Below are 14,182 nucleotides of genomic sequence, written 5' to 3' on the forward strand. Positions count from 1 at the left end.
GAATTAATCTTTAATCTGCCCAGGGTATACCAAATTGGTACTGCTTTTTTCCACAGCATTTAAAAGTTCACCCACAGCTTAAATATGCAAAAACATGATTAATAACCACGTTTTATCATTAGCTCCAGAAATATGTGGCTTTTTTTTTTCCTACTTTGTTTTGCAAAATCACCATTCAAGCATTGAATGTTCTATTAATTTTGGCAGGATTAGGCACACTGAGGTTTTTGAAATATAAAAAGATTGTCTAAAGCTTTTTGCTTAAACATAAACTGGAAGATGGAGGGACAGAAAGAAACAAAAGAACTAGGAACAACAATTATTTTTTTTACTTCTAGGGAGGCTGTTTATTTTTTCCCTTCTTTTTGTTTTGCTTATTATTTTCTTGGTGTTTTTTTGTTCTTTAAGAAAAATGTGTTCCTGGAAAAAAAAATCAGTTACATCAAGGATGTTAGGAATTTTTTTTATTGATTTTATTACTTTCATGTCTGGGTATTATATTCATTTACTGTTTCAATCTGAACTGGTTTATTTTTATTAAACACCACCAGTTTAATAAATAGAGATTTCTATTCATTTCATTTGCAATGCAATGAACCTTCCAAACTATTAAGTGGTTTAGAAAGATGGGAAGAAACTTGGTACCTATGTGGTTCTGAGGTTTTCCCCATAGCTTAAGAGTTAACGAGTTATTCCTAATAATAAATCACAGCTAATCTGACCAAGGAACAAGAATACTATGGTTTGTGCTAACTATTGAAACTAATCTAGCACTTATCCACAATCCTGGTCTGTAGCATAAATGTAAGATATCATTTGAGGATATAGGATAGGATAGGGAAGGGAAGGGAAGGGAAGGAAAGGAAAGGAAAGGAGTGTTAAAGAGAATGGGAGGTCTATCAGAAAAATATTTAACTGTCCCCCATCTCAGTGCATCCTACAGAGGTATAATTTTATCTCCATATTTTTTTGCCCACTGAATATATGACCCAAAATAGCGAGATGGTAGTCATGCAGCTGTATAATTTAATAAATCAATTTTACCACTTTATATTAAAAGTACTGAGCCATCCATTTCAAACAATAAAGTATATTTTGGACAAGCCTGCTCCTCCGATGCTCCACTGATCCCCGGTAAGCTGTGGTTGGAGTACTGCACTGAACTAGCTTTTCCCAGGCTGGTTCCCTCTTAAATAGATTGCACAATTGTGCCCATAGCCTTCAGCAATCATAGCCCAATCTCTGCCAGTTGGGGACTATGGGAACTGAAGTCCAAGCCATCTAGAGGAACCAGACTGGAGAAGGCTAAACTGAACGGTGATTAATACAAAAGCAGGAAGTTAGTCGCCATTGAAATGCAACATGGTTAGTCAGCCTCAGTGTATCTGTGCTGTACCTTCTTCTGTGGGAGGGAGTTTTCCTTATGACTTCCCCCAGCAGTCGCACTGAACTGAAAAAATGAATCATGGACAATTATCAGAAACATCACCAACCATTCAGAAATCTCCAGACAGAGACCGGAGGTGGGGTGGGGGCGGAGAATCAGAAGGTGAAGGACAGAAGGGGTGATAACACAAGGAGTAGAGAGATATGACATGGTGGCAGAAGGGTGGGAAAAATGTTTGGTGTGAAAAACAGTTTTAGCCTGCAAGTTCACAGCGCCATGTATGGCCAAGAAGCAAGAACTGAATGGTCCTTGGCTGGCCCAACACAAACATATTGGCACCATCAGAGACTTACCAAGGTCATTTCCTATACTGCCTGCCCAATCCATGGTTATGCAAAATGAATAACTGATCCAAGTAGTTCCTTGATTTACCATGGCAATTTAGACCCAAATTTCTGTTGCTAAGCAAGATCATTGTTAAGTGAGTTTTGCCCCACCGTGGTTGTTAAGCGAGTAACACAGTTGTTAAGCGAATCTGACTTCCCCTTTGACTTTGCTTGTTGGAAGGTCGCAAAGGGGGAATCACATGACCTGGAGACACTGCAAATGTCATAAGTATGAGTCAATTGCCAAGCATCTGAATTTTGTGACTGTGAGGATGCTGTAATAATCGTTAAGTGTCAAAAACAGTCATTAAGTCCCTTTTTTCCAGTGCTATGGTAAGTTTGAACAGTCACTAAACAGACTGTTGTAAGTTGAAGATTACCTGTACCAATAGCAATGAAAAGTGCTAAGGTTGTTGTGCCAAAATCATAACAATGTTGCACAGGGGATGCTCCTCTTTCTTGGTCTCAAGTCATCGAGATGAGAAATTGCCTGAACTTTCTTGAAAGCCACATCATCTCCAAAGTATGATTTTTTTTTTCCACCTCTAACCTGTCAGCCTTCCCCACTTCCCCACACCTACTACAGGTGAGATGAGTCACTGTGTACAATAACCAGAGTCGTGATAATTGCTTAAACTCTTGTCACAGAGCACACAACACCTAGGGAAATCCAAAACTTCTTCTAGGTCATAGTAACACGGTTTTTTTCCATAAAGAAAGAGGGGTGGGGAATCCAGTTTTGCCTAGTAGTTAAAGCAACCAGGCTAGAAACCTGGAATGTGTGAGTTCTAGTCCCACCCGAGGCATGAAAGCCAACTGGGAGACTTTGGGCCAGTCACTCTCTATTTCAACCCAACTTTCCTCAACAGGGCTGTTGTGGTGGTGGTGGGGAGAGGAAGATGAAGGAATATTAGGTATAGTCACCAACTTGAGTTGTTTGAGTTACGTTGGATAGTGAGATGGGTGGCATATAACTTTAATTACATACATGCATGCATGCATACATACATACATACATACATAGGTGGGCTGCTGGGGGTTTGCAGGGTTTTGGGAGAACCCCCAAATCCCACTTTTGGCTGGCCCCACCCACCCCTCCCCTCCCCTCCCCTCCACGAAGTCCCCACATAGCCTGTCTTGGATGCAGGTAAGTGCAGGGCACATGCAGAGGCTTGGGGAGGGTGAAAAACAGGCCTCCCGGAAGTTCGGGAAGGCCAGAAATGGGCTTGTTTCTGGCTTGCAGAGAGTCTGCAAAGGCCGAGGAGGCCGTTTTCGCCCTCCTGGAGGCTTGAGGAAACCCTCAGGAGCCCAGGGGGGGGGCAAAACACAGACACACACCCCCGGCCATGGTGCAAGAGGCCGACTAGGCCACGCCCACCATGACCACGCCCACCCAGCAACCGGGCAGAGAACCCTTTGCTAAAAATTTTGAAGCCCACCCCTGCATACCTACATACATACATACACACACACGCGCACACATACATGCATACAAAGATACCAATCATTTATTTGCCTCTTTTAGATGGCTCATAGACTTTTAGAATAAAATGCTTTTACTCCTCTTGTTGGTCTGAACAATAAAGAAGGAACAAAATGGCTCCCAGATTGCTTTTGAAGTGTAGAAAAAGCACACACCCTCCTTTTTAATAGCAAAGACAACAACAATACTTATTTGAAGCTGAAATACTCTGCTATTTGGCTAAAAGAAGGTCTCTGCCTTCAAAGGGGAAAAGGGATGGAACACCTTAACTTTTAACTTCTTAAAAAATTGCAAAAGGGCTACCATGCTAACTTACTGCAAAACAAAAGACAGAACCTTAATCCTTCCGGTTTCTCCAAGATCCCAACTTCCCAATCTACAGAGCAGCCCAAAGATCATCTAGAATGATTGGATGGCCCTGCTTTGTTTCTTGCCCTTTGCTTTTTTACCTTAATAAAATGGGAGCTTTCCAGTTTAGGTGAGAAACCAACAGCTTAGGCCATGTTTACTCAAAATTCCCACTCCCCATGGCTATTGGATAAGGCAAATGGGAGTGGAGTTCAGGTTATGAAGGTGAGAGCCAAACAACCAGAACATGCCAGATTGGCTGTGGTCAACCTCCAATGTTTCCCATGTTTGGATCTCATGTTTTGATCTTGGGGTTGGAACTTGACTTCTCCTTCCCATTTCCTTCCTTCTATCACCTTGTAAGCCCCACCTTTCTTCAAGGTGCGGATGATCAGCCCCTTCCAAGAAACTATTTGGCTTACCTCCTGTGGTTGACCTCAGCTTCACCATTGTTACTATTCTTCCCTGGACCCCAGCTATGCCGACGGAAAGGAGACGAAGGCCTCAAATTGTTCCGCAGGCCAGAAGAAGGTGGGGACACCTCCATGACGCTATCCAGCAATTCGTCCAGTTCTCCAGAGATCACTGCCATCCCATCCTGACCTTCTCCGTTCGTCCCCATGTTGAAGCAGCTGCCATCTGGGCTGTACCTCTCCTTGGATCCAAGGAGGCCAGAAGTCCGAGGAACAGAAATGGAAGAGTTTCTTTCCAGCGATATGGTATCATCCGCTGAGGAGGTTGAACTTCTACCAGCTGATTGCTCCTCTTCAGGCTGCTTTGGGAATTGCAATAATGCAAGATTAATGGTAAGGATAGCAGTAGTACTAGTAGTAGTAATAATACCTTTATGTTATTTAAGATGTGTAACTAAATTTCTTTCCAAGTGACACTCTACTGTAACTATTAATGTGACAGAAAGGAAATTTACTAAATACATATGGTAGGACCGTGTTAATTATTTGTTGATAAGGGTATTTAAAATAGCGGCTTTTATTTTGAATTAATGCAAGCATTTAATTTTAAAACTAATTTTGAAATTATTTTTTAATTTAAATCTTTTCATCAACATGGCTTTTAATCTTAGCCTACTCATCAAGAAAGGGATCCATCCCATTTAAAGTCAAATCAATCAGATGGCGTTTTGGTCCTGCCTCTACTAACATTTTAACATTACTAATTTTGACATAATTTTCCAAACGTACCTTCTTTTTATGTTATTTAAAAAAAAAAATTACCTTCAATTCTGAAAAAAAAACTATCCAAATGACAGAAAGAAATAAGAATCAAATCTGAACACAAACAGGGGAAAAGGGCAAAAAAAACCCCCATAGCTCAAATGGCCAGGAATCAAATGGAAGCTCAATGCTGATCTGATGTAGGAGATGAGTATGCTGACTCTGAAGGCGGGATCAAATTCACCATCAGTTTGGAATCATTACGTCCCTGTAAAAGACCTAAGTCCAGCCCCTCTTAAACTCTGATGCCTATTATCAGTCACCAATTTGCCTTGACCATTAGTAGATCAGATTCTTGTTTATAGAGAGCATGGAATAAACTCATAGTGCTGTTGAACTCTATCCTGGCTCCTTTCTTACACCTGACACCATAGTCTCTGACACTTATTACAACACCTGGTTCAGACAGCAGAGTCTAAGTCACTAGCTAGCCCATAAACCAAGGGTCTTCAAACTTGGCAAGTTTAAGACTTGTGGACTTCAACTCCCAGAATTCCTGAGCTAACATGACTGGAAGAGGAATTCTGGGAGTTGAAGTCCACAAGTCTTAAATCTGTCACGTTTGAAGACCCTTGCCATAAACTGTGGCTCATTTCCTCCTATCTTGCTGAACCAAGGGTGGATTTTGTACAGCTGTACTCAAACAGTAGAGAACTCAAGGCCATTAATGTGCTAGTGATTAGTCTCATATAGAAGCCCAAGCTAACACACCATTCCAGAAGAGATTCTCCCAAGGAAATAGCAGACACAGCAGTCAACCTTCCCCAGTGTCCTTATTTCTCTCTCATATAAAGAGCTGGTAGATGTTTTGCTTTTGGTTTACATAAATAAGAATATTGTCCATTGCCACCTTGGATTCTACAAGCTCTAGGTCTGGATACCCATTCCTTGCCTGAACCACTTCATGCTTCATTAAAGTTTACACCACCAGGAAACTGAACTCAGATCAATAAGGAAAGAAGGATGATCTCATCAGAGACAGTTATTAAAAGGGGATTTACAAGTTTCTTGCCAATGACTTGAACGTTTAAGTAAAGAAGAAGTAATCTCTGCACACCCTCCTTCCAAATCTTTAACTCTGCACAGAAATCCCCTAAATCATATTTGAATTCGAAAGTGATAAGGATTTTTTTTTGGGGGGGGGGGAAATGGGAGGCGCATCACAAGACCATTATCTCATCACATCACAAAGTGATTGATGGATCACAAGCCCAACATAACCAATACTGTGGGTTATTTTCCATCTTGGCGCTTTCCATGATATCGCAATGAAGAAACCTGCACACACTTACATGGAACATATTGAAGTGTGTGTTGGGTGGTGGGATCTAATTGTGTAGATGCTGAGCTATAGTTCCCAGCAGACTGAGCCTGTAAACCTAACGGGGAGGGATGGCAACATTGTGTAGAGCAGGGATGGGGAATGATGGCCCCTTTTATGGCTCGTGGCTAGCTCAGGAAATCTGGGAGTTGAAGTCCACAAGTCACAAAGAGGCCATCATTCCCCACTTCTGGTGTACAGGAGCAGTTTCCTCATCCTGTTCAAGAGACGACCTTGAGTAACATTGCTCGAGCTGCTTAAGTTTTCAATGGTCAAGGCCAAGGGTCTTCAAACTGGTCAAGTTTAAGACTTGTGGACTTCAACTCCCAGAATTCCTGAGCTAACATGACTGGAGGAGGAATTCTGGGAGTTGAAGTCCACAAATCTTAAAGCTGTCAAGTTTGAAGACCCCTGGTCAAGGCCAATGGTGATCCAAGTGGAAATACATCAAAGATAGGCTTCCTGAGATCTCCATGCAAAGTTCCTTCTTTCTTGATGTACTACAAAAACTGAGTTTTCCCTAAGATGGTAACAGCTGATCAGCTGGCTAGGAAAAAAAAAACCAAAGAGATCTGTCTTCTCAGTTCTACTGGAACCAGTTTACTTAAATCTAGATTAAAGCGGGAATCCCCAGCAAAGCAACAACACTTTTATACCAAAACAAATGAAGCATAGAATTTAGTATTTTCCAAATGTCATTGCCTAAAGTTTGACATTTTTTTTTTGCATACAGTTAAACAGATGCTTGCTTCAAATGCCTCCCAGACCAAGTTCTTCTCGAGATTCTAATAGCCTCCAGTTAAAAGCACCTCCCAGCATTCTCCTCTTTGCACCATCTATGAGAATTTGAGGAAGATAAGATGCTTGCTTTTCGTACAATGGCAAAAATCTTGAAATTCCCATATGACCACCAGCTGTACCGCAAGCCGTGTTGCCTTCTGGCTTCCTACTCTTGGGATGAGGTCACTTGAAAAAGGAGGAAGTTCTGATGGGAACAGACAATTGATGCATCTGGCATGGGGACTCTTGGTCAGCCAACCTTTAGCCAAGCACCATGGCAGAACATTTCTACAACCCAGCATGTCAAGGAGACAATGCAGGAAAATTTGCTTTGCAAATGTTCTTCCATCTGGCTTCATTTGTGAGCTCAAAATAATCACCTTCTCAAGAACTTCCTTTTCTTTTGTCAGTGTTATGTTACCCAGAGGTTACATAAAAATGTTTCTCAGAACCCAAGTTCATGCCTGCCTCAAAGCTTATTAGTAGAACTTCTTCTTTTATTGGGGATGGGGTTCAAAATTGCATAAGAACAATATTCAAAAAAAACAAAACCAGAAGTTTATAGACAAGAATTTTTCTTCTTCTCAGTGCCTCACCCTTTTCTTAGGCACTCCCTAGATTTGTACACAAGGCTAAAGGAATTGGAAAACAGCTTTTCCCTCCAGACTTGCATCCAGAATAGTTTTTCTTCTTGGCCAGAACTTCAGCAGCTTAGCTGTGATCAGAAAAGCAAGGGTGGCCCTTGGCTTGCCAGCATTCTCTTGACTTTTAAAAGATGCTGCTGCCTTGCGGTGATGCAACCAGCATTGTCAAGACATCCGGAGAGTTCTGAGTTGAGCAAAAGGCTCAGCAGTTGAAATATTCAGATCCTTAGAAGATCCAGCAAGGAAAGCGGCAGATTTACCAGAAGAGTTTGGAAACAGACTGCAGGAAATGACTTCAGCCTGCATGATTCATTGAGATGGGCCATGTCACAACATAGGCCTGTCACAGTGAATGTTTAGTGTGAGAAAAGAGAAAATTCAGAAGGAGGTTTCTGGGATCTTGCATTAAGACTTTGTCTTAAAGCAGACAACCTGAGACTCAAAGCCAGAAGCAATCATGTAAACCAGGGGTGTCCAACCTTTCACCTTCCCTGGGCCACATTAGAAGATGAAAATTTGGTTTGGGCCGCACATATAATAAATTATTATAAAATAATTATATTATAAAATTATATAATAAATTATAAATTATTTTTATTATTTATTATTATTTATGAAAAATTATTTATTTTTTATTAATTTTCTGGCCAAATTTTGCGGGGTGGGGGGAAGGGAGGGAAGAAAGCTCGCCTGCCTTGCGCCTACCTCTCCTCCTGCAAATGGCCCGGCTGGATGCGGCAGGACTGGAAGGCGAGGACCGGGAAGCTCGGTGCAGCAGCAGCAGTGGCGGCGGCAGCAGCGGCACGGGCAGAAGTGGCAGCGGCAGAAGCGGCGGCGGTGGCAGCGGGGGGGCATAAGTGGCGGCGGTGGGCAGAAGCAGCGGTGGCGGCGGGGGCAGAAGCAGCAAAGGCGGCGCCCACCTTTTCTGTTGCTACTTGGCGTAGCGCTCGCCTTGCCCCACCTCGCACCTGCCTCTCCTCCTCCTCCTCGCTGGCTCTTGCCAGAAGGTTGGGGTGGGCACTGGGCTGCATTACGAGGCGACCTGGGCCGCATGCGGCCCGCGGGCCGCGGGTTGGACAAGCCTGATGTAAACGTTGCTTTTCTGCTCCCTGAAACCATGTTGATCTTAACAGCTGAAAACCCAATGCTACAGATTTCTGCCATTTTGAACAAGAACTTGGACTTCAAAACCCATCATCATTAGCCACTTTCTAGCTGGGCAGTAAAATAAAAAATACCAGTGGGGTAATTCTGCTGCTATAATGAATTACATTATAGACTAGACTTCATTCTGATTAAATATTTCTAAGTTGGAGAGGTTCTCTCTCTTTAAAACCAATACTTCATACTTAAGTCCTGTAGAAGTCTATACTGGCAAGATTCAATAGTCAGTGAGTTCATTTTATGAACCTACCTGCCCTGAATTTTAGAGATTTTTTTTAGCGATTCTGGGGGACCTGAATGCATCATGTCATTCTTAACATATCTGTAACTCACCACAAAAGTAACTTCTACCTATTTTTTCCTTGTTTTGTATCAAAGGAAGTAAAGAAGCAAGGGAATCAACCAAACAGGGGCATTAGTTATTCCTATTATTACTAAATTACATTTATTGTTGCCACCCATTCCAATAAGACCTTGGACAGCTACCTATCTCGCTAAAACACTTGACTAGCAATGTTGCCAAAGTTTGAAATGTAGACAGTGATATCTTTCTTAAGCTGACTTGGTTTCCTGCCAGTATCACCAGAGGAGACAAGCAGCTTATGAGATTGTCATGCAGAAAAACCAAATGACAATAAAATAAAATAAAATAATATACTAATGAATATATGGCTTTGCAGCCAAAGAAACAAACATCAGTAGAAGATAGGTAGATCTATTGAGTCCAATTTTCATCTTACCTTTCTAAAGTCCACCTCATCCAGACCATCACTGGAGAGAGGAAAGAGTTCAGAGTCACTCCCGGATCCTCTCTTAAGGATGCCTTGCGAGGAAGAGCCATCACCACTTAATCTGTCTTCTAGAAAATGATCACTTTCTGGAAGAAGACACATTTAAAACACGGACATAGGTATCATATAATCAGAGGTTGCAAATCAAATCAGATACTATGATGAGCTGCAAAGTGCTCTACCATGAACTTTTGGGCATCTCATGATGTTGGAGAATCCCAGGGAAATAGCAATAGCACTTAGACTTGTATACCACTTTACAGTGCTTTACAGCCCTCTCTAAGTGCTTTACAGAGTCAGCATCTTGCCATCAGCAATCTGGGTCCTCATTTTACCCACCTCAGAAAGATGGAAGGCTGAGTCTGGTGAGATTCCAACTGCCAAATTGCAGTCAGTCAGCAGAAGTAGCCTGCAGTACTGCATTCTAACCACTGCACCACCAGGGCCCTTTTATGACACAATGACACCGAGTGGACTGATAATTGGACTCCAGAACAGCATCTTTAATGTCCTCACCTGAAGAGTCCAATTTAGAGGACAAGGCACAAGAGGTGTTATGGTTCAGTCTACCGACGGAGAGGAAAACCTGGGTGGAGGTCATCAGAAGAGGAAACCAAGCAATTATCTATCCTGATGAATAATAGGATTGGACACCCTAGACCCAAAGGAGCCCTTGCCAAAGACATTTTAAATTCTTATAACTGCTTAATGTTTCCATAGCATTTTCAAGCTTCTGCAGAAATTCTCGTATAATATATCCAGTCAGTAATTTTTCCATCAATCCAGCAGCATATGTCAAATAATTTGCCAAAAAGTATAATGAAAATGCAGTATAAATGTCTACATCCATGACATTTAACCCCCAAAAGGGGAGAGAGAGAGAGAAAGAGAGATTAATTATTTGAGTGACCCAGATAAAGTGTGCAAAACTTTCCATAATCTTCTTTCTTATTCTGCAGCTGTCTCTCTCTTTTTCATTATTATTCTACTTTAAAGCATTTTAAGGCAGTAGAAAAAAGAAAACATGCCAGATATTATTTGCATTTTATTTTACATATTCAGTTTCTGTAGCTGCCCATCTCAGCCAAGTACTCTGGGGCAACTACAATCTTTCCACCTGCAAGACAATCCAGCCAAAAAAATAGGTCTGTTCTGGTTAGCCGTGTTTATTTACTTATAAACACAGAATTATTTTAATCCAGTATCACTTTTATAAGATAAAAGTGTGCAATTAAGAACTCCGGTTCCAGATTTGACCTGTGACTACCAATCTTCCAAGGAAGACTGAGATGAAAAATAGTGACTGAACCACCAGTAAATTTTCCTCAGTATTCTTCCTCCTTTTAGCCTGAGTATGTTGCTTAAGAGAAAAATTAATCCTGGCGATGAAAAGGTTTTTACCTACTCAGAGTATTTTAGGAGGGGAGCCTCAAATAATTTGCACCTGCAGGAACACCTTTCCTTCTGTTCCATTCTCTTCTCTTTCCCTGTCCCTTCATTCCCAATTTAAATCCTACATCTGTCCATCTTTTCTCACCCTTTTTGGAGAGAACTCTTGAAATAATTTTTGCATTAATTTTTTTGTTTGCATTAAAATCTGCAAGAAATATGGATTGTTCACCATACGCTTTTAACCTTTAACATTCACCACCTACGTTTTACACCTTTTTAACAAGAGCAAAATGGCAAGCCAGGAGCTGAATTGTGGCAGGTAAAAATTCCGACCTCTGTGGGTGCTAGATCACATGGTATGCAAAGTTGAAGAAACAATGGTTTGTTTGTTTTTAATCTTAATCTCTTGTGGAACTCCTAGAAATTGTTCACAGAAAACAAGAGCCATCCTATACATCTGATGAAGTGATGAGCTGCAACTCACAAAAACATATACCTTTTAATAAAATCAATTAGTTGAGAAAAGTTTTGTCAGATGCCTAAAGTTTTGCACATTTACTACCCATTTCTAAGATCAGGACAAGCAGATTCTTTTCATCAAATCAAGAAAACTAATTCTTTTTTTCATCAAGACTTTGGCTTCAAAGATTTCAGGCAGTCTATTATGAAATTTTTGCAAGAATCAATTGTCTGCAATAGATATACCAATGTTTCTCAACCTTGGCAGCTTGAAGAATATTGACTTTCAATTCCTAGAATTCCCTAGCCACTATGGTCACTGGAGAATTCTGGGAGTTGAAGTCCACACATCTTCAAACTGCTGAGGTTGATAAACACTAGGATATATAATGTTAAAGAGAAGGGAAGAGGCTTCAGATCTGGGAATGGCTAATATTCCACAAAACAACTACCATTATATGTAAATGGTCATTTCTCTGTTTTAACAGGTGTGACTTCTTTCTCCATCATAATTGGCCTATATTTCTTTTCCATAAGTTGAAGAAGGTGAGAGAATTTTAAAAAGGGAGGGAGAAAGAGAGGGAAAACAGAAAAGTCAGAAATTGCACTGATCCATCTGGCAATTTAACAGAGCATATTCCACTGCATTCCAGTCTGAAGGGTAAGCCAGCTCTGTACCGAAAGAGGAAAAAAAAGAACTAACACAAAACTGAAATTAAAAAAATCACCAAGGAAGTTCCAGATTGGCCACTGGGCAGCACTAATTCCAGAAAAATTAATCAATTGCTGAATTGCAAATGGACAGCAAATTTGGCAAAACATCTTCCATGTTTTCTCTCTCCTCTAATTATTTCAAAATTGATAGACATCACATTACTAATCTAAAAGCTGGAAGATGTGGGCCCCAAAACAGCCCCCTCTACATAAGGTAAAGATTCCCTTGCATATATGTGCTAGTCGTTTCCGGTTCTAGGGGGCAGTGCTCATCTCTGTTACAAAGCTGAAGAACCAACACTGTCCGAAGACGTCTCCATGGTCATGTGGCCAGCATGATTAAATGCTGAATGTGCAAGGAAGGCTGTTACCTTCCCACCAAAGTGCACCCTATTTTTCTACTTGCATTTTTACATGCTTTCGAACTGCTAGATTGGCAGAAGCTGGGACAAGTAACAGGAGCTCACTCTGTTACGCAGAGCTAGGGATTCGAACCGCCGAACTGCCGACTTTTCTTATTGATAAGCTCAGTGTCTTAGCCACTGAGTCACTGCGTCCCCATCTATATACAACCAAACAATTAGTTGCATTTGATCTTGGCCTGGTTCAGCCATAACAACTTTTGTGGGTGTGTTTTGTTAAGAGAACACGGAAAAGCAAATTGCAAGTATTTCTCCCTTTCTTTTTCCTTGTCCTATCAAGACAGGAAACGTTCATTTCAGGATTGAACTAATCCTAATCTGGGTTTAACAGGGGAGCTGTGATTTCTTTTAATTTCAGTTTAAAATCAGGATCAGGGAACTCTTAGAACCGACCCTGACTTCCGCTTTAACCTAGCATGTAAGAAGGTGCAAGCAATAGAGGCCAAGCCATCCTTTCATAGTTGAAGAACCAGAAGCATATGAAACAGCCCCAATTTGAAGAGAAGCTTTACTGGCCTGGAGAATCAATTATGATATAAAATGAAGGAAAAGTGAGAAGTTAAAAAAAAAAAAAAAACCTCAAGAAGATAGGAAAAAGTAAAATGTAATCAACAAGAAGAATATTAGGTATATAGCTATCCTGTAATAGCTGAGCGTTTTCTGAACTCTTGGAAACGTTCCCGCTTCTTTCTAGCGAAACATGATTTATTTTTCTGTTTACATTTGGTGTGCTTTACGTGTGCTCACATTGTGCAATCCAAGATTATATTCACCTCTCCTGATGGCCTGATAAATCTCCAGAGGCACGAATGCTACTACAACAAAGCTGGAAGAATGACAAGTTCCCAACAGAGATGCCATTAAGTTCCAGAAAAAAATCTGATTTATGGACTGACCTCTCTATAACCATTCCTTCCAAACAAAAAGAAAGGAAACCATGGAGGTTTTTAAGCTACAATTAAGGGGTCAGGGTGGAAATTGGACATGCAGCAAGTAGAAAGCATCTCCCTTGCTTGAACATTAAGCAGAATTAAGTAAAACGATCGCATGCTATTCTGTGCTCAAACATGGAAACGTTTGATCCTACCTACAATGGAGGAATGGTTGGTGGAGATAATGGAACTTATTAAGATGGCTAAAAAAAAATTATTTCAGAGGAGAAAAAAACAGTATGTACATTTATGGCTGACTGGAAACCCCTTATGGACTTTTTTGCATGAGACTGAAAAAATGTACTTATGATTTGTAGTTTTGATGATTAGATGATGGAACTTGCAAAGATGGCTAAATTATCTTATTTGATCACAAAAAAATCTACATTTATGGCTTACTTGAAACCCCTTACAGAACATTTTGCATTAAACTGTCACTTATCTAATATCTGACTTTTCTAATATGAGGAAGTCTTCAAAACAAATTATACCACCACTAGCACTCTATCATGGATCATTATCATCTTATTTTAAGGCACATCTGGAATACAACAAGTGCATCAAATTCTGAGCTATAATTTAAAGCTATTCTCGTGCCTTTCTGACTGGCAAAACAGATTTGATATTTCTAGATCAATAGTCATTTTCCACAAGTCTCTCTCATTCTCACACATACACAAATCTATCAAAATGATGCTGGTGATTTTCTTTGCTGTCCAAAGTA

General features: G+C 40.7%; 1 protein-coding gene across 12 annotated transcripts in view; it reads right to left on the minus strand.

The window, feature by feature from the left end:
• The window catches only part of AKAP13 (A-kinase anchoring protein 13), a 299,586-nt gene that overhangs the window by 61,271 nt on the left and 224,133 nt on the right, over positions 1-14,182 (minus strand). For 4 of the 12 annotated variants that reach the window (XM_026673057.2, XM_087972783.1, XM_026673054.2 and 1 more), the window contains exons 11-13: positions 9,489-9,625; positions 4,027-4,379; positions 1,397-1,450 (exon numbers count right to left, since the gene is read on the minus strand). In XM_026673057.2, the coding sequence (XP_026528842.2) occupies positions 1,397-1,450; positions 4,027-4,379; positions 9,489-9,625 (544 nt within the window). The remainder of the gene's footprint in view (positions 1-1,396; positions 1,451-4,026; positions 4,380-9,488; positions 9,626-14,182) is intronic. The other 8 variants (XM_087972786.1, XM_026673055.2, XM_087972782.1 and 5 more) reach the window with 3 other exon arrangements.

This window comes from Notechis scutatus, chromosome 11 (genome assembly GCF_049901735.1).
Source record: "Notechis scutatus isolate UNSWTSFEM ecotype Mainland chromosome 11, rNotScu1.2, whole genome shotgun sequence".
In the NCBI taxonomy this organism is placed as follows: Eukaryota; Metazoa; Chordata; class Lepidosauria; order Squamata; family Elapidae; genus Notechis; species Notechis scutatus.